The sequence below is a fragment of the Pipistrellus kuhlii genome, unplaced genomic scaffold (assembly GCF_014108245.1).
Source record: "Pipistrellus kuhlii isolate mPipKuh1 unplaced genomic scaffold, mPipKuh1.p scaffold_m20_p_59, whole genome shotgun sequence".
Lineage (NCBI taxonomy): Eukaryota > Metazoa > Chordata > Mammalia > Chiroptera > Vespertilionidae > Pipistrellus > Pipistrellus kuhlii.
The window spans coordinates 1,194,940-1,221,513 of NW_023425561.1; the positions used below are offsets into that span (position 1 = coordinate 1,194,940).

At 64.2% G+C, this 26,574-nt stretch overlaps 1 protein-coding gene across 1 annotated transcript; it reads right to left on the reverse strand.

Moving 5' to 3' along the window:
- Positions 1-9,537: 9,537 nt before the first annotated feature.
- On the reverse strand, positions 9,538-19,955 carry CHRM1 (cholinergic receptor muscarinic 1). The gene is made up of 3 exons (XM_036417274.2): positions 19,483-19,955; positions 18,970-19,059; positions 9,538-11,936 (listed from the first exon to the last, which is right to left on the reverse strand). Exon 3 carries the CDS (start codon positions 11,861-11,863, stop codon positions 10,466-10,468), a length of 1,398 nt encoding a protein of 465 aa, XP_036273167.1. The 5' UTR covers positions 11,864-11,936; positions 18,970-19,059; positions 19,483-19,955; the 3' UTR covers positions 9,538-10,465.
- Between the last annotated feature and the right edge of the window lie 6,619 nt (positions 19,956-26,574).

Sequence of the window (26,574 nt, forward strand, 5' to 3'; positions counted from 1 at the left end):
GACACACGATTGGTTGCCTCCCGCATGCGCCCGGACCAGGGCCAGGGAGTGAGCCGGCAACCTAGGTACGTGGCCTTGACCAGAATTGGACCCAGGACCCTTTGGCGTGCGGGCCGATGCTCCATCCACTGAGCCAAACGAATAAGAAGTGGAAAATATACATCACAGAACTTGGCATTTTAACCATTTTCACTGCGCAGTTCAGAGGCAGTCGGTACCTGACACCGTGCGACCACCCCTCCTCCCCCCAGCACATCGTGATGCCACGAAGAGACAGTCCCCGTTGGACACCAACTCCCCCAAATTTGTATTTTAAGTGGAAAATGAATAAACCAAGAACCGAAGGACCACGGTCAGGTTTTCAGCACCGCCGGGTGGGGGGCGGGGCAGGTGAGAACGTCAGCTCAGCAGGTCCCACGCCCTGGAGTTTGAAAAAGCTGTTCCATGGCCTCGGCCAGTGTGGCTCAGTGGATAGAGCATCAGCCTGCGGACTGAAGGATCCCGGGTTTGATTCCAGTCAAGGGCACATGCCTGGGTTGATGGCTCGATCGCCAGTGGGGGGGAGGGGCAGGAGGCAACCAAGCAATGATTCTCTCTCATTATTGATGCTTCTATCTCTCTCTTCCTCTCTGAAATCAATTTAAAAAAATACATATAAAAAGAAAAGAAAAGGGAAAGCTGTCCCATGGGCTGCCTGCCCCTCACTTCCCACCGTACAGATGAAGGAAGACAGCATTGGTCACAGAGCTGTTTCCTTAGCCCCCAGCTACCCTGGGCCATGAGGGAGGGGCCAGGATGCCTGCCCCGGGGCAGCCTGAGCTGAGGGCAGGGTCCCTGAAGCGGGTGGGGGCAGCGGCAGGGGCTGGCCTTCTTCCCCTCAGGGTGTCTGAGTTGCTCTGGTCCCGGGACCGCCCTCAGCGCTCTGCCTTCCGGGAGCGAGCCCCTCCCTCCCACAGTTCCCAGCCCCGAGGACCAGGGGCTGGACTCCTAAGCGCTGAAGGCCGAGGACACTCTTCAAAGAGATGACGGGTTCAAGGAGACTCACGTTCCCCTCCACGTCATCGAGGACAAGGCGGGGGCCCAGAGAAGGAAAGGCCCCCTGGCGCCCTGGAGCTGCTGCTGGCCCCGCCCGCCCCCGTCCAGCTCCCTGGGGCACTAGCCTCTTCCCCCGGCCGCCTGAGCAGTGGGAAGTGAGGGGCAGGCAGCTCATGGGACAGCTTTTCCTTTTATATGTATTTTTAAAAATTAACTTCAGAGAGGAAGAGAGAGAGAAGTAGAAGCATCAGTGATGAGAGAGAATCATTGCTTGGTTGCCTCCTGCACGCCCCACACTGGCAATAGAGCCGTCAACCCAGGCGTGTGCCCTTGACTGGAATCAAACCTGACATTCTGCTGTTGTTGTGATGAGGGTGGTGTTGGGACAAAGGGGTCCAGGTGCTGGCCCTGCCCTGCCCGCTGATCCTGGCTTTGCTGATGGGGAGCTGTAGCAGGTGCGCCAGTACTTGCAGCCCTGAGATCAAGGCTGCGAGGCAGTCCTAGCCGGTTTGGCTCAGTGGATAGAGCACATGTGTCAAACACAAGGCCCGCGGGCCAAATCCGTCCCGCCCAGCCTTGCAATGTGGCCCGCACCGCGCTGTCATCACTGCACTCCGCTGTGTTTCCATCACAATGACAGTTTATGACTGTTCAGTAAACCATTCGGCCCGCGATTTAGGCTGGATTTTAGATTTTGGCCCCTTCTCTGATTGAGTTCGACACCCCTAGGATAGAGCATCGGCCTATGGACTGAAGGGTCCTGGGTTTGAATCAGGACAAGGACTTGCTCCCCAGAAGGGGGCTGCAGGGGGCAGGTGATCAATGATGCTCATCATTGATGTTTCAATCTCTCTCTCTCTCCTTTCCTCTCAGAAATCAATTAAAAAAAAAAAAAAGACTTGGAGGCCCCTGGGAGCAGGCCCTGGGGGACAGACAGGAAGCGTGTAATCCGGGAGAGATCGGAGAGCTGTGACCTCACTGGAGCGGAGAGAGGCGCCAGCAGGCACTTCTGCGGCCGAGGGGGCACCATGTCCGGCCCCGGGGCAGGGACGGGAGTGTGAGGGACCGGGGTGCCGTGTGGACAGTTGGGGAGCGGTGTGAGCCAGCAGCTGGCGCGGAGGGCGACCCCAGCTGTGCCTGCGCTGGCCCACTGCGTGCGGCGGCTCCCGCCTGGTCGTTCAGAACAGCCTCCCGCCGCCCTGGCCCGGCTCCGCTGGGGGGAGCACCGCCCCCCCCCGCACCACACGGCGGGGGTTTGATTCCAGGTCAGGGCACATCCCTCGGTTTCCGGTTCAATCCCCAGTCCGGGTGCGTATGGGAGGCAACAGATCCCCGTTTCTCCCTCACATCACTCTCCCCTCCCCACCTCTCTCTCTCTCTCTCTCTCTCTCTCTCTCTCTCTCTCTCTCTCTCTCTCTCTCTCTCTCTCTCTCAATAAGATGAGAATTAAAAACAAAACAAAACTCTCCCATTCCACACCTACTAAACTGGAATTTCCAAAGGAGTGAGCCTGGGAGGTTTTCTGTTTTCTGAAGGAGAACTTTTTATTACTTTTAGGAACAGAAAACACAGCAGTGTACACTGAGCTCCGGTTGGTGGCCAGTTCAAGAGCAGCAGGAGCAGGATTTCATGGTGGAGGGGGGTGGCCTGGGAGGGGGCAAGGGAGCTGCATGGTGCCCTGAATGTCTAGCTGGGGAGCCGGGAGGGGGGAGAGAAGGGGGGCAGGCAGCTGAGGTGGGCAGCAGGAGGAGAGGCAGCTGCAGAGGAAGGGGCTGGGCTGGGGCAGGCGCCCTTGGACTGGCAGGCGGAGGTGTCCAGCAGGGGGAGGGGAGCCCTGGGCGTACAGGTGGGGTGCAGACTGTGAGTGTGGTCCTGCCTGTGGTTGTGGGGTGAGAAGGCTGGAGCCTGAGGGCTGGCCACACTAACAGGACAGACAGCCGGAGAGGAGCCCACAAACCCACAACGAGGGAGGAGAAGGCATGGGGCCGGGGGGGGAGGGGCGCGGGCAGGAGGGGACACGCTGCCAGTGCCCGCGCGATTGGGCACGAAGCCTGCGGCTGCTGGGTGCAGTGTGGGGATGCTGGCCCTCGGAACACGCTCCCTGGCCCTGACCGTCCTGGGTCCAGTTGCCTTCACGGGTGGGGGCCCGTTTCTCACTCACACGAGGTGCTGATGGGGTGGGGTGGCCCTGGATAGAGCAGAGTCGAATTGACTAAGGTTTTCAGCTTGAGTGGCTGGAAGGTTGGACTTGCCATTTATTGAGGTGGGGAAGCCTGCCAGGACCTGGCTTTAAAAGCAGAAGTGGCCCCAACCAGTTTGGCTCAGTGGATAGAGCATCAGCCTGCGGACTGAAGGGTCCCGGGTTCGATTCCGGTCAAGGGCCTGTGCCTTGGTTGTGGGCACATCCCCAGTAGGAGGTGTGCAGGAGGCAGCTGATCGATGATTCTCTCTCATAGACGTTTCTAACTCTTGGTCCCGCTCCCTTCCTCTCTGTAAAAAATCAATAAAATATATATAAAAAAACAATAAAACAAACAAACAAACAAACAAACAAATAAATAAAGTGGAAGAGGCCTGGCGGCGAGGCTCAGGGGTTGAGCATCAGCCTGTGCACCAGAAGGTCACAGTTCGATTCCCGATCAAGGCAGAGGCCTCAGTTGTGAGCGCAATCCCCCGTCGGGGGCCGCCGAGGGGTGATTCTGTCTCATCATTGATGTTTCTATATCTCTTCCTCGCCTTTCCTCTCTGAAATCAGTAAGAACATATTTAATAAAAGAACAAAGACAGGGGAGGGAGCAGCTGTTTGGGGCGTGGTGCCGTTGAGAACAGGTAGACATCTAAGTGGCAACACGGACGCTGGCTGGACCTGCACTCGGCGTCCGTGCAGACCTGTACCCTTCCCACTGGGGATGGAGCCTGCAACCCAGACCTGTGTCCCTGCCTGGGACTGAATCCAGGACCCTTCAGTCCTCAGGCCAACGCGCTATCCACTGAGCCAAACCGGCTAGGGCTGTTGATTTTTAGAGAGAGGAAGGGAGAGGGGGAGAAAGAAATATCCACGTGAAAGTGAATCATCCATCAGCTGCCTCCTTCACGCCCTCTACTGGGGATTGAGCTGCAACCCAGGCACCTGACCGGAATCAAACTGGCAACCTTCTGGTGCAATCGATGATGTCCAACCCACTGAGCAACACTGGCCAGGGCGAAGCTTTCCCCCCGCTAAAGATGGCAGCAGTAACAGCATATTTCCCATCGTGGGGAAAGGAGCCTGGCTGGGTGGGTGCCTAGGAGGCAGGGCGAGGGGGTGGGATCCGGTGTGGTGGGGTGTGGGGGCACAGGGGAGGCCTTTCTGGGAGCCGGTCCAGGAGCAGGGGACTATGCGAGTGTAGAGCCAGTTCCTAGACGTGGTGGGAGCGTGTGGAATCCCACCCACAGACTGCTTTTCCTGTGGCGGCCAAACAGGAGGCAGGCCATCCGCGGAGAGTGAGGGCTGGGCCTCCAAAGGGGTGGAGGTTGGAGGGGGAGACAGTGCGTGGATGAGCGCCAGGACCATCCTGTTCACGCAGTGCCTGTCGGGGAGCCAGTAGCAGCCAGGTCACCTGCGGTGAGACTCTCAGGCCCGCCCAGGCCGTGGGGTCCGCGCGGGTCCCAGGCGCCTCCTGTGCCCGCTCCGGGCACAGGCCCCGGGGCAGGGGGCTGATGGACAGGCTTTGCTTCTCTTGGAAGTAACCAATCAGCGCTTAACCTCGACAACTCTAGACCCCTCTAACTGGTGGGGGGACACCCCCCCCCCCAATATCAGTGCGGTAAAGAGAAAAACTTCTTCAGGAGCCACAGAAACAACCGCCGGCTCTTCCTGCACCACAAACCATCCCTGCAAATGTCACTCCTCACAAGGCGGCCTTTGGAGACTGACGTGCAGGCGGCCTGGCTTTGGCTTGGGAACGTCACCTTTAGCTGGAAGAGGCTTGCGATTCCGATTGCCTGTCTGCCTTAACAAGGCGTTGCCCCGGCAATAACATTTAAGCTAACACCTCTGTTTGCCCAGGTGCCAAAGCCCGCGGGGGGCTTGGCGAAGCCGGGAGGGGGGCACTGGCAGAGCTGCTGCTCCCAGGTGCAGGAGGTGAAATGGACTCAGTGACGGCAAGGTTTTTATTTTAATCCTTTTAATCCTCACCTGAGGAATCTGTTCACTGGGCAAGGGAGAGAAAGAGGGGGAGAGGGAGAGGGAGAGGAAGAGGGGAGGGGGAGGGGGAGGGGGAGAGAGGGAGAGGGAGAGGGAGAGGGGAGAGGGAGAGGGGGAGGGGGAGGGAGAGGGAGAGGGGGAGGGCGGGGAGAGGGGAGGGGAGAGAGAGAAAGAAGGGGGAGGGGGAGAGAAGAGGGAGAAGGGGAGGGGGAGAGGGAGAGGGAGGAGAAGAAGAGGGAGAGAAAGAGGGAGGGGAGAAGGAGAGAGGGAGAGGGAGAGGGAAGGAGAGATCGATCATGTGCCTCCCATACTCCTCCTGACTGGAGATTGAACCCACAACCTAGGCCGGGAATCAACCCCAAAACCTTCTGATTGATGCAGAGGAAGGTCCAGCAAACTGGGCCACAGCGGCCCAGCCTGTCTGCTTTACAGGATGCCCAGGGGCCGCACGCATGTGTGAGGGGGGGGGTGGAGGACGGAGGACGGGTCCCAGGGGAGTGACGTGGCACCCTGGGCGCTGAGGCCCAGGCACCGTTTCTGGGGCCAATCCTCCGGAGCGGTTCCCACCAGCCCTGCTGCCCCATCCCCCGGCCCCCGTGTGGGGGAGGGGGGGAAGGGAAGGCTGACCAGGGAGGGGAGTTGCAGAGGAAGCCGGGGCCAGGGGCATGGATATGCTGGTGTGGACGGAAGATTGCCCAGTTCAGGCTCCTCAGGGAAGGCAGGGCCGTGGCGGGAGGGGCAGGGCCTGGGAGCTGTGAGCTCTGAGGCTGTGGGAGGCGGATGGAGGGTGCCCCGGGCGGGAGGCAGCAGGACACTGCATGCTCAGCGGAGTGAGCCCCAGCCGGCGGCCCGGTGAGCAGCAGGAGCACGTGGGCCTGGCGGCATCTGGGGCAGCCTCCTTGCTCTGGCCTGACTAGGCCTCCACCACAGGACCCTCCCCTGGGAGGTGGCGGACCTGTTGTAACTCCCAACACTCCAACACCAAATGCGTTGTCTTTCCCCTCCCCAGCCGCTCGCTCCTCTGCTGCTCCAGATGGGAAGGGAGGCCTGCAATCCGGGGCCCAGGGTCCTGGATTCTCTCGGATGGCGCCCAGGGCCAGGGCCAGCTTCATTCCCTGCTCACTCAGGGCACCGGCTCCGGTCAGGGCACCAACCCAGGTGCAGGCTGGTCCCCAGGGAGGGGCATGCAGGAGGCAGCCCATCGGTGTTTCTCTCATCATTGATGTTTCTCTCTCCCCCTCTCCCTTCCTCTCTGAAATCAATAAACATATTTAAACAGGTTTTGCATGTGTAAGCGCCTGAAAAGCCATACATTTTGTGACACACGAAGATGATATAAGTCCAAATCTCAGCGACATGCAAATAAAGTTTTATTGGGACATGGCCCCGGCCACCCACTCACGTACTGCTTTTGGCGACCGTGGCGGAGCGAAGGGCTGTGGCAGAGGCTGTGATGCGGATGGACCTGCACACCAGGCTGACCCACTGGCTCGCTGGCCCGTCACAGACGGAGCTGGCTAACATCTGAGTTAAGGGGTTACTTTAGCGTTTCAAGCGAGGGGCCTGCCAGGGGCAGGGAGTGGGATGGGGGACCCTGGGTGAACTTGGGAACTCTTCGGCAGGGGGACAGGCTGACTGGGCTCAGGGGGTGGTGGAAGGAGGCAGAATCTGAGAGGATACCCAGATTTCTGGGTGAGAACAGAGTGAATGGGGCGCCCGTGTGCCAAGAAGGAGAGGTGGTGGTTGGCGGGGAGTTCAGGGGCCGGGAGGGAGGAGCGAGTTCTCAGGGCACTCCACGGTAGTCTGCTTCTTGGAGTCAAGCCGTTTGTGTGGTTTGTGGGCGCTTCCACCCCCACGAAGCACCCAGACCCGTTAGGGCTGAGGCCGGTGTGGGCACTGGTATCCCAAAGGTCCTTGTGCCATAAAGGCGAGCGGGTACCTGCCTGATGTCTGGTTGGCTCAGCATCAGTTCCGTCAAACCAGAGCCAGCCTCCCAGGGTCCCCAATGCCTGGGGGGCAGGTACCTGGCCATGAAGATACCCCCGGGGCCAGGTCTCCCCTCACCCATCGCTCCGCTGTCTGGGAGGTTGGCCCCTGGGGGAGAGGGAGGGCGGCCCCTTCAGGTTTGGAATAGCGGCCAAGCTAGCGGGTCCCTTCAAGGCCCTGGTCCCTGCCCAGGCAGCCAAGCCCTCTGCTCTGTCCGTGGTCCTACAGCCCCGCTGACTGGGAGGCAGCCGGCCTGGAGGACTATTCCCTCGATGGCCTGCAGATGGAGCTAAAGTGATAGGCTGTGAATGGGGAGAAGGAAGGGGGAGGAGGGCGGCGGGAGGGATTGGGGGGCAGAGGAGAGGACAGAGAACCCTCACGGTGTCCTTCTCCAGGCTTGCTCCAACCTGCGAGGGACGGGGTGGCCCTCAGAGCCGCCTTATTCTCCCCCAACTTCCTGCTCAGGCACCAAAGGGCCCTTATCTCTGGGTCCAAGGGCTCCTCGGGGTGAGAGGGGTGCAGCGTTGGGGGTGGATTGGTGCACGTCTGGCTCAGCCGCCTCCTGCAGCTCCGGCCGCTGGACCTGGGACTGGACCTGAGGCTGAACTCTCAAGGCTGGGCCGGCAGGGCTCTTGCCTCGGAGGCTTGCAGGGCGTGGGCACATCTCTGGGGAGCAGCCTGGACCCCACCCCTGCACCAGGCTCCCCATCCTCCTCCCCGCCCCCCCCCCCCCGGGGCCGTTTCCTCCCGGGCTGGGGTGGGGGGAGGGTCAGGGGGGGGGGAGGGACTCTGGACCCTCAGAGCCTCGGCTGGAGGCGTGTGGAAGGTGCCTGTCTGACACCAGACCCGATCCCCGTTGCTGGCCTTCACCGGGGAGAGCCTGGTCCTGCGGTGACTGACGTGGAGCCTGTCCTCCAGCTCCTCCGGGGTGAGGACCTGGACGATGAGACTCAGGAGTGGGGAGGGGGCGCAGGCGGCAGGACCTGTGCCTGATCGGGGCAGTGCCGGCCCTGACCGTCCACTCGGGGTCCCCTGGGGAGCCAGCGCTGTGAGCCCAGCGCCCTGCTGTCCAGCACTGCTCGCTCCCGGGCCCTGCCTCCCAGGACCCAGCCTCCAACAGGGGGCTCGGGGCTGAGGGGGGCAGACACAGGGGAGGGGCCCCAGGACGCGGGGCTGGGGGAGGGGAAGGGGATTGTGTCCTGCAGGCACTGTCCACAGTCCCTGGCCAGCCTGCTCTGCCCGCCTCTTCATGCGCTGCCCCTGCCCACGTGCCGCAAGCTTCCTTTTCACGGGATTCTGGGGGTCCTGGCCGCTGTGGGGGTGAAGCCTCACCTCCCCGCTCTGGACCCCGGCCCCTGGGCCAGCATTCCTCACCGGGGGGCTTGCTGAAACGTGGCTGGGCTCTGTCCTGGCGTTTGACTCAGCCCATCTGGGGTGGCCCCGAGCGCGCACGGATCCGACCAGTTTCCCCTGGGCACCGCGGACACGCCACAGATCGGGCTCTCCAACCCCCACGGCCCAACCGCGGGGCCTGCCTGGCCGGGAGCGCGCCCTGACTCCCGTCTGCGGCCTCCAGCCACACCGGCTCCCGGCCACGGCCACGTGTGCAGCTCAGCCTCTGGAGGGGCTGGCGGCCGAGGCGGTGGGGCTGACACGCCTACACCAGCAGAGCAGCCTGCGGGGACAAGCCTGCTGGGGGAGCTCCCCATTCCCTGTTCCTGTTCCCCTGGGGTCGCCACACCGCTGCTGGGGGGGTAGGCGCTGCCCGGGACGCCCTGAAGCTGCCCGGCTCCCTGGCCTCCGCTCCGTGGCTTCGTGTGCGTTCACCGCAATAAAGTAAACTGCATGTCACCGCCTCGCCGGCTCCGTGTCCTTCTCCTGAGTCACCGGCCTTCAGGGTGGTCTCCGGACCTCCGGCCATAAGCACACCGGCGAAGCGTACTGCCCGGCCTGCTGTGCTTTGTGAGGTGACCCTGAACGGCCCCCTGGACCCCCGGCCTGCGTCTCCCCGTCTGCGATGGGGCTGGGAGCAGCCGTGTCCTCCCAGGGTGTGACAGGCCCCGGAGGACGGCGGATGGCAAAGCTGGCAGGGGGTGTGCGGGCCGCGGGCAGGGCCAGCCTCCTCGGTCCGGCCTTCCTCCACCAGGAGCCAGGCCTGCCCTACCGCCCGCTCACTGGAGCGGGACCTGGTGCGGGGCCACAGGGGCCAGCAGGCCCAGCCCCTCAGTGCTGCCCTTCGGGGGCACATCCCGGGGTACTTCCCCGCCCCCCCATCCTGCCCTGGCCCAAGACCAGGTCCTGGACCCGACGCAGGGAGGAAGGACTCAGCATCCTTGGGGGTAGAGGCTTTATTCGGACCCAGCGTTGCTGAGATGGAGGGAGAGAACACGTGGGGCCAGGCTGGCCTGTGGGTGAGGGTGGCTGGGCGCCATGCATGGGCGGGACAGGGGCTCACAGGAGAGGACCCGGGGGCCGGGCCGGCCTGGTGGGGTGGGCGGGAGGCAGGCAGCATGCGGGAGGCCGGCTAGATGTGCATGGCGGCTGAGAGCCGGGAGGGACCTGGGGTTTCTCTGGGGCGGGGGGTGTGGGCGTGAGGCTGGGCAGCAGGCACCCTGCCCTCATTCCCCAGGAAATGGCGTCGTGGACACCAGGCGTCCGGTCCTGCTGCTGCTGCCTGGGGACTCGACGTGCGACTAGCTGAGCGGGTGCCCTCTGGGGCCGCTGTCCTGGTCGGGAGCTGGGGTTCTCGGAGAGCGAGCCTGGGGCCCAGCAGGGCGGGCTGTGCCTGCTGAGGGGCCGAGGGGCCTGGGGCTGGTCCCTCGGAGCCAAGCTTTTCTCTCCGTGTTTGGTGCCAGTTCCCAGCTGTGGCCACAGGGGGCGCCATTCCCCCCTTCTCCCTGCAATCCAGGCCAGCCAGGGGGCCGGGGCTGAGGGCCGAGGTAACCCTCTCTGCTGGCCCGCCCTGCTGGCTCCAGGCAGACTTCCTGCCCAAATGCAAACAAGGAATCCAGGCCCGGATCCTCCTCCCGGCTTCTTCCTGGTGAAGAGCCCGTTCCCATCCGGCCGGCCTGCTGGGGACAGAAAAACCAGTTCCCCGGGTTGCTCCCGCCTGGGAATGGCAGCGTGGAGCTGGCAGGGCTCTCTGGCCGCCCGGGAAGGTGACCTCGGGGCCTGGGCGGCCTGCAGGGGCGGCGCAGGGCCCGGGTCTGAGGTCACAGCCCCTTCTCCGGGGCCGGGGGCCGGGGGCCGGGCCGGGCGTCAGCACTGGTGGGAGGGGGTGCGGTGCACGGAGCCCGGGCGCTTGGGGATCTTGCGCCAGCGCCGCTTGTCCCAGCGGCAGAGCAGCAGCAGGCGGAAGGTGTCCCGGAAGGCCTTGTTGCAGAGCGCGTAGCACATGGGGTTGACGGTGCTGTTGACGTAGCAGAGCCAGTAGCCCAGCTCCCACAGCGTCCCCGGCACGCAGTCCCGGCAGAAGGTGGACACCAGCACCATGATGTTGTACGGCGTCCAGGTGAGGATGAAGGCCAGCAGGATGGCGCTCAGGGTCCGCGCCGCCTTCTTCTCCTTGACCAGCGAGAAGGTCTTCCGCTTGGCCAGCTGCTCCTTCCCGCGCGGCTTCTGGCCCCGGCCCGCGCGCTCCCGGCCCTTCCGCGTCGTCGTCGTCGGCCGCTTGACCGTGTTCGGGGAGCTCTTGGGGGGCTGCTTGGCGGGGGCCTGCGCCTCGGGGTCCACCATGGGCATCTTGATGGCCACCTCGGGGCCCGGCTCCTCGCCCTCGGAGGACGTGAGGGACTCCATGGAGCCCTCGTCCTCCTCCTCCTCCTCCTTCCAGCTGTAGGTCTGCAGCAGCTTGGGGGCCCGGCAGCAGCTGCAGCAGCGCCCCGGAGGGGTGTCGGCCGCGGCCGCGCCCTGGGCCCCCGGCTGGGACCGCTCCGAGCTGCTGCTGCTGCCGCCGCCCTTGCCCGGCGTCTCGGAGCCCTGCAGGGCGGCCAGCTCCCGGGCTCGGTTCTCCGTCTCCCGGTAGATGCGCCAGTAGAGGATGCACATGACGGTGACCGGGAGGTAGAAGGCGGCCATGGCGGTGCCGAAGGTGATGATGGGCTGGGAGAGGAACTGGATGTAGCACTGGCCGGCCCGGACGGTCCGCTCGCCCACCAGGTACTGCCAGAAGAGGATGGCGGGCGCCCACAGCACGAAGGACACCACCCAGGCCAGGCCGATCATGATGGCCGCCCGGCGCGGGGTGCGCTTGGCGCGGTAGCTCAGGGGCCGGGTCACGGAGAAGTAGCGGTCGAAGCTGATGAGCAGCAGGTTCATGACGGAGGCGTTGCTGGCCACGTAGTCCAGGGCCAGCCAGAGGTCGCAGGCCAGCGTGCCCAGGGCCCAGTGGCCCATGAGCAGGTACGTGGTGTAGAGGTTCATGGAGACGGCGCCGATGATGAGGTCGGCGCAGGCCAGGCTGAGCAGGAAGTAGTTGTTGACGGTCTTGAGCTCGGTGTTGACCTTGAAGGAGATGAGCACCAGCAGGTTGCCCGTCACGGTGGCCAGGGACAGGAGGCCCGTGGTGATGCCGATGAAGGCCACTTGCCAGGGGCCCTTGCCGGGCGCCAGGACGGTGATGTTGGGGCTGACGGCGGGAGGGGCCGAGGTGTTCATGGCGGCTGGCGGGGCGGAGCGGGCAGCCCCTTCCTCTGGTCACTCGGCGGCTTCCTCAGCGGGAGGTCATCGCCTGGGGAGAGAGGACGTGGGCTTCCGTTGGGGGGCTGGACACCACCCACCGCCTGGCCCCACCCTGCCAGGACTTCGGGCCAGACAGCACCACTGCCTCCAGCACCCTCCTGGGCGGGCTGGGCCCTTCCTGCTCTGGCGGCCACACCAGACACAGACACAGACACACAGACACACACATGCACATGCACACACACACACATGCGCGTGCGTGCGCGCACACACCACGCACACACATGCACACACATGCACGCACGCACACGCATGCACACACACACGGTCATTATAACGCACACTCCCAGCATGCCCAGCCACAGATGGGTTGGGGGTGAGGGCGGCTTTGGAATCCAGGGGTCTGAGACTTCATCCCAGCTCCCCATCCGGGCTGGAGCCTCGGTGTTCTCCGCGCTGGGAAATGCTGCCAGTTGCGGCCGAGCTGACCTTGGGAGGGGGGGACTCGCCCTGCAGACAGCACTGCCACGTTCCCAGAGCATTTCTCTAACCCGATCAAAGCCCTCATGTACCGAGCGGTTGCCGCGCGCCAGACACAGCACTCAGCACGGCCCTGATTATCTAATTTCCCTGTCGTCCGTCTCCGGGGGAAGGTCTCTTAGGACCCGCAGGTCACTGAGGTGGCAGCCCTAGCGGCCAGGCCTGGTCAGGGTGACGGGGGGGGGGGGGGAGAGGGGGAGATTAGAACCCACTTCTCTCTCTCTCTTTGAGCCCGTGGAGCTCCAGGGGGATAATTCCGTCAAATAAAGAGACAAGAGATGGCAGGGGAGGGCTCCCCAGAAGATAAGGGGGAAGAGATGGGAGCAGAGGGGGCCTGTGTGAATGTGTATCTGGGGGGGGGCGGGAGAAGAAGGAGAGAGAGAGAGAGAGAGAGAGAGGGGGAGAGAGAGGTGTTTGGAGCTGTGTCAGGCCCTTGAGGAGGCAGGGCAGCAGGGAAGCTGTGCTGGGCCTGGGCCCTCGCCAGCGGCAGAGGATCTGCAGTCTAGCAGGCAGCAGGGGCAAGGGACTCGGCTCCCAGAGACACGGGGTCTGGCCCCAGATGGGCTGTGGGAGGCCCCTCCACCTCCTCATTCTGTTCCTGGGCTCCAGCTGAATGGGGGCAGCAAGGGGAACAAGATCTCCCAGATCTCTCTCTTTAAAACAACTGTTTTTTAGGTTTATTTATTGATGAGAGAGGGGGGCGGGAGGGGGAGCGAGGGAGAGAGAAACATGAAGTTGTTGTCTCACTTATGCATTCACTGCTTGGTTCTCGAAGGTGGCCTGACCGGGAATCGCACCCGCAGCCTTGGCGAATCGGGACGGTGGTCTAACCCAGTGGCTGCGGTTTGCCGGCCACCGCCCTGGGCGAAGGGCCCAGACTCTGTCAGTGGCTACTCCGCTGCCTGGGGGTGTGCCTCGGTTTCCTCAGCTGAAAAGTGGGGCTATTAGTTCCCGGCTAACAAGGAGAGGCATTGCCGTGAGCGTCAGGGAGGCAGGAGGTGAGCCGAGCCTCGAACAGCCTGGCACGCTCGGCGCCCGCGGGCTCAGCGCCGACCGCGTGAGGGCCCCTGCCGCCCGGGTGTGCCTGCTGTCTGGCTAAGGGTCCTAATCACCACCAGCTCCGACATCAGCCCCCCCGTGACCTCGGGGATTGTGGCTGTGACTTAGGCCCCGAGTGCCAGGCCCATCGCAGCCGGGAGCCTGTGACCGAGGCATTGCTCTTCTCTCCGTTTCACAGACGAGAAAACCGAGGCTGAGAAAAGCCAGAGAATCCGCACAAAACGCACAAGGAAGGTTGGAACCAAGATTTGAGCCCAGCCGAAACCGGTTTGGCTCAGTGGATAGAGCGTCGGTCTGCGGACTGAAGGGTCCCAGGTTCAATTCCGGTCAAGGGCATGCACATTGGTTGCAGGCACATCCCCAGTAGGGAATGTGCAGGAGGCAGCTGGTCGATGTTTCTCTCTGATAGATGTTTCTAGCTCTCTATCTCTCTCCCTTCCTCTCTGTAAAAAATCAATTAAAAAAAAAAAAAAAGAAAGTTTATTTAAAAAGAAAAAGAAAAGAAAAAGATTTGAGCCCAAGCAATTGGTTCCAGGGAAACTTTTTAGAAATGGACGCTCGGCCTGGGGACCAGAGTCTGTCTGCCAGTTTGAACTGTTGAAGTATTACGTGGAAATGTGACGTATTTCCCGTCCTTCACCAACGTCAGGCGCTGGGTGGGGGCTGGGACCAGACGCGCCTGGTGGGCTTCCCAGCGCAGCAGCTGGTGGGCACCCCTTGCCTGGTCCCCTGCTTGCCGCCTGTCCCTCTGGCCTGAGCTCTGTGCTGGGTAATGCCCATTGCACAAACGGAGAAACCGAGGCCCGGGGAAGGGGGAGAAGGCACCGGGTCCTCCCAGGTGCCTCCGAGCAGCCCCAGCGGCCACCTGGCCCAGCCCGAAAGCCTCCATTGGAAGAGGAGCTGCAGGCCTGGGGCAGCCTTCAGTGCTCAGCCAGCGCTCGCCCAGCCGACCCCGCGCCTCACGCCGCACAGCACAAGGCCAGCGGGGCCAGGAGGCCTCGCCTTGGGTGGGACACGTAAGGACGTGTCTCAGAGCTCAGGCGTCAAGCAGAGGACAGTTCAATGCAGTATTTAAACATGGACAACAATGCAACACGCCCGTCATAGACACAAGTTTGAACAAAGACAGGATCCAACCCTGCACTCGCGCACACACACACCCCGTCCCCCACGTCTCGCCCTCATCCTGGCCCTGGGTCCGAGGAAGCTTACAAAAGCAGACGGCCCACCCAGCGTGGAGGGTAGTTGGCTGCTTGATTTCCAGAAACATCACATGACTGTGGTCTCTATCCTGATTATGAGGGTGTCTGGGTGTCCCCCTTAATGGCACTCTGGGAGGAGGGCCTCGCTCGCCTCACCCCGGATCCAGCATTCCCGGCTCTGAATTTCAGAGCCGTCCCTTCCCGGCCGTGCGATCACCCGCAATCCCGGAACCCCTGCTTTCCGGCTGCCCTTCGCCCCTGAACCCTCCCCCTCCCCAAGCCAAAGCGCCTGGCTCGGAAATGCCGCCCAGCCAAAGGCCTGTTCCTCTTCCTGCCTCCTCGTTCCGATGCCCACCCAGCCCCTCTGGCCCCGACCCTTCCCGATGGACCCCAGGCCCGGCCCCTCCGGGCCCCACACGGCTGGTTCGCACGGCAGGGGCGGTGGGCCAGCGGGCACCTGGGAGGATGGCACAGGATCCTGGATCGGAACAGAAAGGACCTGAGGCCCGGAGGCCAGGCTCACGTGCTCTCTCAGCCGGGGCTGGGCTGTGGGCTGCCATCTCCTCCGCGGGAGGCGGAGTCCCTCTCCTCGATGGGGCTGTGGGGACGCCCCTCCCCATGTCCTCATTTTCATACGGAGAACCGCCATAACGCACCGCCTCCTGCAGGCCGGCCCCTGCGCTGGCACGTCAGGTCCCATAAGCCACAGGGCACCCCTCGGGGCTCTTAGCTCGGCGCTGTAGATGAAGACACTGGGGTGGGGCGGCTAAGGGACTCCAGGAAGCAGAGCGAGTGGGGACCGGGCCCCGACCTGGGGCTCCAGGGTCTGCATCCTCCCCCGGCCGGCCTATCCGCTATGAGGAGGCAGGAGGAGAGCAGAGGTTCTGGGGAACTGAACCCTGATTCTTGCCAGCCCCCGGCGCTTCTGAGCCCGGCCTGTCCGCCAAACTGAGCGGGTCCTCCCCAGACCCCGCTGGTCGCTGTGCTCCGGAGAAGCCCCAGAGGCCTGCTCCGGCCCCGGCTGTGTGCCCGTGGGCGGGTCTCAACCTCGACAGGGGCGGGAACAGCCCTCTGCCTGTCCAAGGCCACGAAGGTCAGGAGCTGGTGGTTGTGTAGGGACCAGGCTCTGGTTCCTGGGGTGGAGCCCTGGGCTGAGCCAGGGCCCAGCAGCCCCGGGGCGTCTGCAGAGGAGGGGCTCAGAGGCCCCCCGCCACCCCACCCGCTATCCCACCCCGTGAAAGGGAGGCTGGAGGCCGTTAGCCTGGCCTGCTCTGTGAAACACCCCTGGGGGGAATGCAGGGGGTTATGGTAGGACTCCCCCCCCCCCCCCCCCCACGTCCTGGGCCCTGCCTCTGCCCAGCCTGAGGCCCCATCTCTGCTCCCGTCTGGCTGTGACCTTGGGTGAGGCCCCGCTCCCACCGGGTGCCCCTCTGCCGGTGAGAGTGAGTGTGAGGCGGGTCCTTGCTGAGTGAGAGTCAGAAGTGGGGGTGAGTCTGTAGCTTTGTGGGGATGGGACTCCGCCTCTGAGGGTGACACGTCTGGGGGGCAAGGAGGCAGGGAGGGGCCCTCCGGTCCAGGACTGCGGCCTCCCGGTGGAGGCTGGAGGAGCTTCACGTGACCTCATTAATGTGATTACGGCAGCTGGTACTCACTGCCGGCAAAGTACCCGGCGTGGCTGCCAGCCTGATACGCATGCTCTGCTCGGCCTGTGAGAGCTCCCGGCAAAGTGGGTCCTGCTGTCCGCAGCCTGCTGAAGGGGCAGCTGAGGCTTAGAGACGGAAGGGCCGCCCTGGGAGTCGGCCAGCAATGCCACCAGGATTGGGGTGCCGGCAGCTCCTCCGGAGTCTATTCCAAACTGCTCTGTGGGGCCCGGCCGGTGTGGCTCAGTGTGGCCCAGCCGGGGTGAGCATCCGCCTATGGACCAGGAGGTCACGGTTCGATTCCCGGTCAGGGGCTATGCTTTGGTTTCGGGCTCGAGCCCCAGGGTGGGGTGTGCAGGAGGCAGCCGATCAATGATTCTCTCTCATCATTGATGCCTCTCTCTCTCTCCCTCTTCCTTCCTCTCTGAAATCAGTAAAAATATATTTTTAAAAAACCTGCTCAGCAGCCTCCTTGTCCATCTGGGCGAGCTTGGCCAACCCCTGGGCTCAGTCATTCCCCGGGGAGGTGTCAGCCCTCCGTTAGGACCTGGCGTGTGTGTGTGTGTGTGTGTGGCAGTGCCTGTTGTCTGTCTGGGTGATGTATGATGACAGTGTGGTGTGGTGGGAAGGGGGAGGTGTAGCTCTGAGAGGCAGGGGAGGGGCTGCGTCTGCCTCAGTCAGGGCTCTGAGCCCGTGCTTGGCACACAGTAGTTGCTCAGTAAACAAGTACATGCGTGTGACAGGGTCGTCCTGCCTGGCTCCAGGCCGGGGCGTGAGGACGAGCCTGCAGGGGGCAGGACCAGCTCCTGATCGTGGTCCCTCTGCTCCCCTCAGGCCTGTGTGTCCTCACCTGCCAGGTCCCTGTCCCCGGGCGAGGCCGGCCTGAGAGCACAGAGAACAGCCACGGGCATCCTCACCGGGGGGCCAGGCTGGACCGAGGGAGCCCGGCTTCACCCGCTGCCGGGAGGCGGGAGGAGGTGAGACAGGCGCGGGCATGGATGGCGCCTGGCAGTGTCCATGGAGGAAAAGCCACCCTGGACGCAAAGAGTTAAGGGATGAGGTCAGAGCCTCTCGCAGGGCAGCGGGCTATTGACCGCCAGCGCCCTGGACAGATCCCCGGGGGCTGGGGATCTGGACGGTGAGAGGAAGGGGGAGGGGAGAGAGCCAGGCGGGGAGGCGGAGGGATGGCTGGGGAGGGATTCCTGAACACAGGGGTCCCTGGGATCTTTCCGCTGGCCGAGGCATGGAGAGGGGAGGCCGAGAATGAGGGGTGCTGGCGAAAGGTTCGGGGAGGAGGAGGGAAGCCATCTTGTGATTCTGGGCCTGGGAGCCTGCAGCCCCTCTGGAGAGAAGGGACATTTGGGGAGAAGGAGGTACGAGGTGGGGGTGGGGCTGGGCACCTGACCTGTGCCTTCTGATGGGGCCTGGACCCGAAGCCGCCGTCAGCGCTCCCCCCCTGGGCGGACTCGGCTCTGAAGGTGGCTCTGGACCCAGCAAAGGTGCACAACTTCCACCCCCGATGCCCAGCCTGGAATCCCATTTTCAGGCTCAGCAGTCTCCCTTGGAAGAGCCAACTCCCCCCTCCCCCGGAGGGCAGCAGCCGGCATCAATGCTGCTCTGCACGGCACCCCCCCCATCCCCTCGCTGTGGGGGGCCCTCACCAGGGCAGGCTGGGCCCTCAGCCTCCGCTCCCTGCGCCCCCCCGCTCTTCCTCCTCCTGCTCCTCTCCCCACTTCCTTTCCTCCCTCTCCCTCCTCCCCCACCCTCCTCGGCATCACCATGGCATCACAGCAGAAGAAACCCAGGGAGAGATTCACCCACCTCTCCCCCCCGCCCCCCGCAGAGCCCGCGCTCCCTCCCGCCCCTTGGAGCTCCCGCTCCCCGCAGCCCCCCACCCTCCATCCTGCTCCGGCAGGCCGCAGTGTGAGCCCCCAAATACCCCTTCCGTGACCGTGAGCACGTCTCCCCCTTCCTCAGCCTCAGTCTCCCCTCCTGTACAATGGGGAGGCGTCTTCCCAGGCCTGACAGGACCCCTGCCTAACCCCTTGCTGACACTGGGGAGTCCTCTCTGTGCTTTGGGGTTCGGCTCTCAGGCCCCAGGCTCAGCCCGGGAGCCCGGAGTCACAGCTGCTGCACCCCCCAGCGGCCACCTCTTCCCGCCTGCCCTCCCGGGTGGCAGCGGCTCCCCTCTGACAGCCCGGCCAGCAGCTGGCCACACAGGGCCAGGACACTGCCTGGCCGCAGGGCACCGGCTCCTTCCGGCCGGCGGCCAGGGCCGGTCAGTCCGGTGGAGCCGCAGGTTGCCTTGTGGGAAGAGGTGGCCCGTCTGCTGGCACCGATCCACCGAGCAGCCCCGAGCCCGGTGCCAGCTGACCACCCTCCCCTGCAGCAAGCGGAGCGCCCGGCCCCCGCCCGTGTCCACGTGGGCATCTGGGGGTCCGGGGAGGGCAGCCTGCGTGACCCGGGCACCGCGCTGCCACCCGCCCTGCGGAAGCCCCGGACGGAGCCCACCGGGTGCTCCCTGGCCGCCTCACATGTCGGCACCATGTTCCCTGCCGCGTGGCCACACGCGTGCCGTTTCTCCCCGGGGAGCCCCGGGGCTTTTGGCCTGGTCGCCGCTGGCTTCTGGCCCAGCACCCACCTTGGCGTCCAGCTTGTCCATCTGGCCGGCAGTCGGTTCAGTCCATCTCGGGGCGCTGCAGGTGGAGGGGGTGGTGGGGTTCAGAGCCCCCTGAGGGAGGAGAGGAGGGGTTCGGGGACTGGTACCCCAACTGGAGGGCTCAGCCTCCCTCCAGGTGCTGGTGCCAAGGGCTGCCCCCCGCCCTCCCCCTCGGTCCCCGGGGTCCGGGGGCTGTGCCTGCTACGCGGCAGCCGGCTCCCTCCGGCTCCAGGTCCAGCTCCCTGAGGGGGTCTCCGTCTCCTCTGCCGGCTGAACCCCAGAAAAATGCCCGGTGTGCCCACTCACAGCCGGGGACAGGGCATCTGGGCAGCCAGTGCCCAAGGCTGCGAGCCCCCTCGTCTCTAGACCCTCCCTGGCCCCCTCCTCTCTCTGGTCCACCCACGTTTCCCTGTGCTCCGGTCCCCACCTGGAACCCAGGACCCTGCTGGCCCAGGCCCCACCTGCGGGCCCCTCGCGCCCCTCCCATGCACTCACGTGGGCTGGACAGGGGTCCTCCCCGCCTCTGCCTCCCGGGCGGCCGGCCCTGTCTCCAGGGACCCAAACACCTGGCTCCGGGGGGAGCTGCGTCCTGCGCTGGCAGCCGGCGAGGCACAGCCAGTGATTGGCATGTCCCACCCCCTGGCACGCCAGCCCTGGGGGGGAGGGAGGGAGGAAGAGAGAGGAGGGAGGGAGGAGGGAGGAGAGGAAGGGAGGGGAGCAGGACGGAAGCCTCCGGCAACGCCTGGGGTTGGACCGGGTCCTGGAGCGTGCCCCCTCCTCCGCCAGGGCCCCCGCCGGAGCCCGGCCGGAGGGGCAGCACCGGAGGACGAGGAGCCCGGAGAGGCTGGAAGTCCGGAGCGGGAGAGAAGGCGGATACGGGAGACAAACACCCACACCCAGGCACACGGCTCCGCGCACACCCTCACAAAGGCACTCTGTCTCCCGGGGCCCCTTCCCCCAGCCCCCAGCCCGCACCCCGAGTCTGCAGCCCGAGCCCCGTGCCGGGATCCACACGTCTCCTTCCCTCACCCTCGCTCTGCCCTGCCCGTGCCCGCGCCCCCGCCCCCCCCCCCCGCCCCCGCGGCGAAGGAGCCGTTCCTTCTGTCGGGAAGTGACACATTGGACCTCAGTGAGAGGCTGGCACTTGGAACGGGCCCAGGCAGGGCGCGGGCGGGCTGTGCGCTCCCGTCTGTCCCACCCAGAGCCCATGCGAGGGCACAGGTGTCTGGTGTGGGGGTGAGCGTGAGCGTGTGTGTGCGTGTGCATGTGTGTGTGTGTGTGTCGGGGGGGGGCCGTGTGCCTGCTCCACACGCTGCGGTGTGCCCCCCACACGCGTGTCCCTGAGCGCACACGGCGCCAGGCAACCTTTGGAACATACAGGTGGCACCTGCTGGCCCGCGGCCAGGCGGCGTGTACACGCGTGTCTGTGCTCGGCGTGTGTCTGGGTGTCGCCCAACTGCGGAGCCTGTTCATTCCGCACTCGAGGCCGCCTCGCCCCCCGCCCGCTCCACCCCCAGCTTCCACCGGGAAGACACACAGACAGGAGACAGACAGCGCTCCTCCCCGCTTGTCAAACTCTTGTCTCCCGCCTCCCACGCAGGGCTCCCAGGTTTGAGACGGGGAACCTGCCCTTCCTCCCGCCTCCCTCCTCCCTCCGCCCCGGACGGCCAGCCCCCTGCCTCCGGGCCTTTGGGTTTGTGTTGAGTTTCCTCAGAGACGGAGCCCCTGGGGGCCCTTTGCCATAGACTCGTCCTGCCCCGCCCTCGCCTGGCCTGGGGACCTCCGGGGAGCTGGCCGGAGGGGGGCTCTGGCTGGGCTGCTGTGCTTGGCCCCGCTGGGCAGTGCTGAAGCCCTGGGTGGAAGGCAGGGGGGCCGGTCACCCATTATCCCAGGAGGCAGAGGAGGAGTGCAAGGAGCAGAGGGTGACGAATGTGCGGTGGGTGGGGCCCCTTAGCTCTAAGCCCAGGGCTCGGGCGTCCAGTGCGGGGTTGGGACCTGCCCCACCACTGCCCCTCTCCATCCCCACCCAGCACTCCTCTCCAGTTTGATGCCCAAGGGTGACCTGGGCTGGAGCCCAGCTGCCAGGAGAGCCGGAAACTGGAGTCCCGGGCTTGGCCAGCGGACGGGCTGTCAGTGGGAGGTGCACGTGGCAGCCACATGTGGGGGCACCTTCGCTGCCCACAGCCTGCGGAGGCCGAGCCCGCACCCGGCCGCCTCCGTCCTGCGGGCAGGGGATGCTGGGGGCGGGAGAGGAGTCGGAGCGCCCGGTCCCGTCCCGGATCCGCCGGCGGGGCGGGCGGGGTCAAGGCTCCGCCCCTGGCCCTGCCCCCGGGCGCGGGCTCGGCTGCCCCCTGCCGGCCGCTCTGGGTGCTGCGCGTCCCTGTGCGCGGCCACGTGGCCGGTGTAGGGGCGTCAGGCCACCGCGTTCCGCATCCATTTCCGAGTCTGAATCAGGCTGCGTGGCCCCCTCCCCCCAGCCTCCTTGGTCTCCCTTCTCTCTGCTCCCGCCGCCTCTGCACACGTCCCTGCGGCACAAAAACACTTTTTTGTAGGCGGGAGAGGAGGGAGTCCGGCTTTCCCCCCCCATCCCTCCCTTCTCTGGGCGCCCCTCTCGGAGCCAAGCGTCCCCATCTCCCGGTCATGCACCCGCAGAGGCAGGGGTGACCCCCGCCCCCGCCAGCCCAGGCCTCCGTCTGGGCCCCGAGACCAGACGGGGAAACTGAGGCAGGCAGGGGGGAGGGCGCGGGGCCGCCAGCAGCGCTCCCCCCAGCTCGCACCGCCCCCGCGCGGAGCCGGATTTAGCCGCGGGGAGCTGGGAACATTGTCTTTATTTTAAGCCGCCGAGTGCCGCACGCACGCGCCTGCGACAAAGGCTCCGAGAAGCCGCGGCGGGAGGCGCACGTGGGGTCCGCCCCCGCCCCCCGGCGCCCCCCGCCGCCCTGGCCTCGGCGGGTTCCGGTGGGGGTGGGGGTGGGGGTGGGGAGCTGCCCTGGGTGAGAACCCAGCGCTGTCCCGTCGCTCCTGGGTCGCCCCGGGCCAGGCAGCGGCCTCTCCAGCCCCCGTGTCTCCGCTCCTGCGCCCGCGCGTGGGCGGCGGGGCCGGGTCCGACGGCGCGGCTGCCCGTGGCCGGCGTCTGCTCCGAGCGACGCCGCCGTGGTTGTCTGTGACGGGACGGAGCCCTCGCTGTGAGCCCGCTGGGACTGGTGTGCCTCCCGCAGCTCCGGAGGAGCCTGTCCTGCTCCCACTGCACAGGGGCGTCCGCACAGGGGCGTCCCAGGGTGCGGCCGGTGCCCACGCAGGCCGCCTGGAGCTGGGGGCGGGTGGCTGCAGTTCAGGACGGCGGGCCCGGGGGCAGCACTCGAACCCGCGGGGATCCGGGCTGCAGGCGGCGAGCGGGGGAGGAGATGAGCGCTCCCCGGCGGGCGGAGAGCCGCAGCCCCTCGCGGTGACGCAGCCTCACCCGAGCTCGCGTCCAAGGCCAAACCCCGGTCCTCGGGCCGCGTCTCAGGCCAAACCCCGGTCCTCGGGCCGCGTCTCAGGCCAAACCCCGGTCCTCGGGCCGCGTCTCGGCACCGCTCCCTCCATCCCCGGGGCAGAAGGCTCAAGCAGGCCGTCCTCCTCCCCCGCCGACCCCCGCGCCCAGCCGGCGGGGCCTCGGCCTCGGCCTCGGGGAGGGCTGTGCGGTCTCACCTGCTGTCCGGTGGCCTCGCTCACAGCAGGGAGGGGGCAGCCGGCCACCCCGAGGGCGTCCTTCCATCTTTCCCTGCCGCCCTCCTCCCATTGCTTTAGGCCCTCGGCCTCGCTCCCCCTCTCCCCGGCCCCACGGTGGGGACCCCGGGACAGACTGTTCATTTTATTTAAAAAACAAGACGCTATAAAACAGAGCTGCTAATTGGTTATCACAAAAATTAAATTAAGTAAAACACTGAACAATGCCGACTCACAGGCCTGCTTGTTCAATACAGGGCACAGCAGGCACTGGCCTAGCAAATTCCCAGGATCCTCCTCCTTGGGGCTGCAGCTACAATACCCCCCCCCCCCCCCCCCCCAGGGCTGGGGCGAGAGTGGCCACAACCAGGCATCCTCTTGGGACAAGAAATGGGGTTTTCTGAGTCTGGTTCCGAAGCCAGGCCATAGACACTGCCCACGTACCCCGCTTTGCCCGCCCCCAGGCTGTGCTGGGAACTTGGGAGGAAGAGAGGGGGTTAGGGGGGGCAGGAGCCACACCCTCCCTCCCGGGAGGAAGGGGGTGTAGGCGGCCGGAGCTGGGGGCCTGGGGGCCTGGCGGCGCAGCGCGGGCTCTCAGGGCAGGAGGTGAGTTCGGGGACAGAGGCTGCGCCCCACAGGGAGCCCCGGGTTTCTGCCCCGGCGAGGGCAGGGGGCAGGGTCTCGGCTGCCCACGATGGGAGGGGGCCCCCCGTGGACCGGCGTGGGGAGGGGAAAGGGGGGCTTCCCTGTGCCATGGAGGCAGGTGCTTCCGGCTCACAGCTCTGGCCCCAAACGGCCCGGAACATCGGGTCAACGGCGCCGACTCTGCTTCCCTCGGTCATTGGACATCGGGGCCCAGGACGAGGCCCGACGTGAAACCGCTGGGGAGAGTCTGGGGGTGGAGGGGTTCCGGGCGCAGTCTGGCGCCCAGGGAGGGCCGGGGTGGGAGGACCGGTTCCGGGGTCCCCTGGCTGCGGACCGGCTCAGGCTGCCTCCTCCCCCCAGCAGTCCTCCCCAGACCCCCCGGGCCTGTGCGCCTCGTCCTCACGCCCCACCGAGGGGAGCCGGCAGCTCCCCGCCCGCAGTGGAAGGAGTGGGCCGAGCGGGCGAGCGGAGCGTAAACCCGATCCCTCTCCAACTGCCCCCGGACCCTCGCCCGCCGGGCCCTGCAGTCCCGAGTGGGCCGGGCTGCCCGCGCCTCCGGGCCTGCGAGGTCGCCGATGCCGAGCCTGTGCTCGCGGTGATCCGCGTTCGCGCCAGGGGTGCCCCGGCCCCGGGCCTCCGCACCTGCCGCCGCGCCCCCTGCCGGCCGTGCAGCTCCCTGCCCAGAGGGGCGTGGCCAGAGGCCGGTGCCTGGGGCTGGGGTGTGCGGGTTCCCTCCGCAGATGGGGGAATAGTCGTACACATCCCTGCGATTTCTCATCTAATCCTCATACCTCCACGATGTAGGCACGATTATTATTATTTTAAAAATACTTTTATTGATTTCAAAGGGGAAGAGGGAGGGAGAGAGACAGACAGACAGACAGACATCAGGCACAGGGAATTGATCGCCGCCTCCTGCACGCCCCGTACTGGGGATCAAGCCCGCAACCTGGGCATGTGCCCTTGACTGGGATATAAACCGCAGGCCCCGGCTCTATCCACTGAGCCAAATCGGCCAGGGCTGTAGGCACAATTATGATGCCCATTTTGCAGATAGAAAAGCTGAAGCCCAGAGAGGCTAGGGCCGGCCCCTGGACGCCTGCACCGTTTGTAGACGTTGCCCCCAGGTTGGAGCCTAGCCAGCGCAGACCCCTGGGAGCCGGTTATGAGACGAGGAGGATCCTGGGAGTTGGCTAGGCTGGTGCCTGCTGTCCCCTGTATTGAAGAAGCAGGCCTGCGAGTGGGCACGGCTCAGTGTTTTGCCTAATTTAATTTTTGTGATAACCAGTTAGCAGCTCTGTTTTATAGATGAGGAATTTGAGGCCTGGAGAGGTTTAATGTAATCTGTCCAAGGTCGCAGTGCTAGGTGTCAGAGCTGGGCCCGTGGACTCCTGACCAACATCCGTGTATTCACATCGCCCCCCTTCCCGGCTGAGCTGGGGGGGGGGTTGGTAATAGCCTTTCTGCCTGGTCTAAGGCCCCCTGCCCGGCCCCCTGGCGCCACCTGCCAGCCTGACCAGGGCAGGGACTGATGGGTTTGAGACCTCAGAGGCCTCCTTAATCTGTCCGGGGCACTAGATTAACAGCACAATTGAGTTAGGGCCCAGTCTGCTGCTGAGGCGGGAGGGGGAGGCGCTGGCGCCCGCGGCTAGTCCGGCCTGGGGTGGGGGAGGGAACTCGGGGGTTTGATGGAAGCTGGAGCCTTCTGAGCCAGTCAGAGAAGGGACTGGCAGCCAGCAGCCAGCGGGCACAGGTAGCATGTGGCCCCTGGGGCAGGTACCAATCTCTGCTGTTCTTCTTTTCTTTCTTTTTTTAAAAAAAATAATTTTTTTAAATTGATTTTTTTTACAGAGAGGAAGGGAGAGGGAGAGAGAGTTAAAAACATCGGTGAGAGAATCATCGATCAGCTACCTCTTGCACACCCCCCACTGGGGATGTGCCGGCAACCAAGATACATGCCCTTGACCAGAATTGAACCCAGGACCCTTCAGTCCGCAGGCTGATGCTCTATCCACTGAACCAAACCAGTTTTGGCTTGAGTGAATTTTTAAACTGTCATTTCTTTTGGGGGGGAAAGAAGAAGAAGAAGAAGAGGAAGAGGAAGAGGAAGAAGAGAAAAGAAAAGAAGAGAAGAGAAAAGAAAAGAAAAGGAAAGAAAAGAAAAGAAAAGGGGGTTGGAATGACCAAGACGATTACTGACTGTCCCCTAAGATGTGTTAATATAATCCAAATGAAGTCCTCCTTCAAGTGTAGTTACTTGATAATCTTGATTTGGTTGGAGAAAAATCCTTGTTTTTGAATAAGTTTATGACTTGGTGGATGCACACACCAGATGATGTAAAATTTGGGTTCTTGGCATTTGAGCACTGTTTTCCAAAGAGCGATGGACTTCATTGTTGTTTTATCCAAATAGCTGTTCTTCCGTAATTCTTGTCTAAAATAACTTTTATTTGCCTTTTAAAAATGTTTTTAAATTTATTGATTTTAGCCCAAACTGGTTTGGCTCAGTGGATAGAGCGTCGGTCTGTGGACTGAGGGGTCCCAGGTTCGATTCTGGTCAGGGGCATGTGCATTGGTTGCGGGCACGTCCTCGGTCGGAGGTGTGCAGGGGGAGGCTGGTTGGCATTTTTCTCTCTCGTCGATGTTTCTGGCTCTCTGTCCCTCTACCTTCCTCTCTGTGAAAAATCAATTAAAAAAATATAAAGACTTTAAAGAGAGAGGGAGGGAGGGAGAAAGAGAGAGAGGGGCACGGATTTTTGTTGTTCCATTTATTTATTTGTACATTCATTGATTGATTCTTGTATGTGCCCTGACTGAGGATGGAACCCATAACCTTGTCACTTCAGGACAATGCTCTAAGCATGAAATTTGTGCAGGGCGGGGGGGGGGGGGTTTCCTCAGCCCGGCCTGCACCCTCTCACCATCCAGGGACCTGCTCAGGGGATGTCCCATTGCCAGTTGGACATCCCTCTCACAATCGGGGACTGCTGGCTCCTAACTGCTCACCTGCTTGCCTGCCTGATTGCCCCAACTCCTTGCCTGCCTGCCTGATCGCCCCTAACCGCCTCTGCCTAGGCCTCCGCCGCTGCAGCTTCGCCCAGAAGGACTTCCAGAATGACGTCCAGAAGGTTGTTTGGCTATCCGATCTATTTGGCATATTAAGCTTTTATTATTATAGATGATTCTGGGGCTGCGTCAGACTAGAGAATTCATAGTAACAGTGCTTTGATGGAA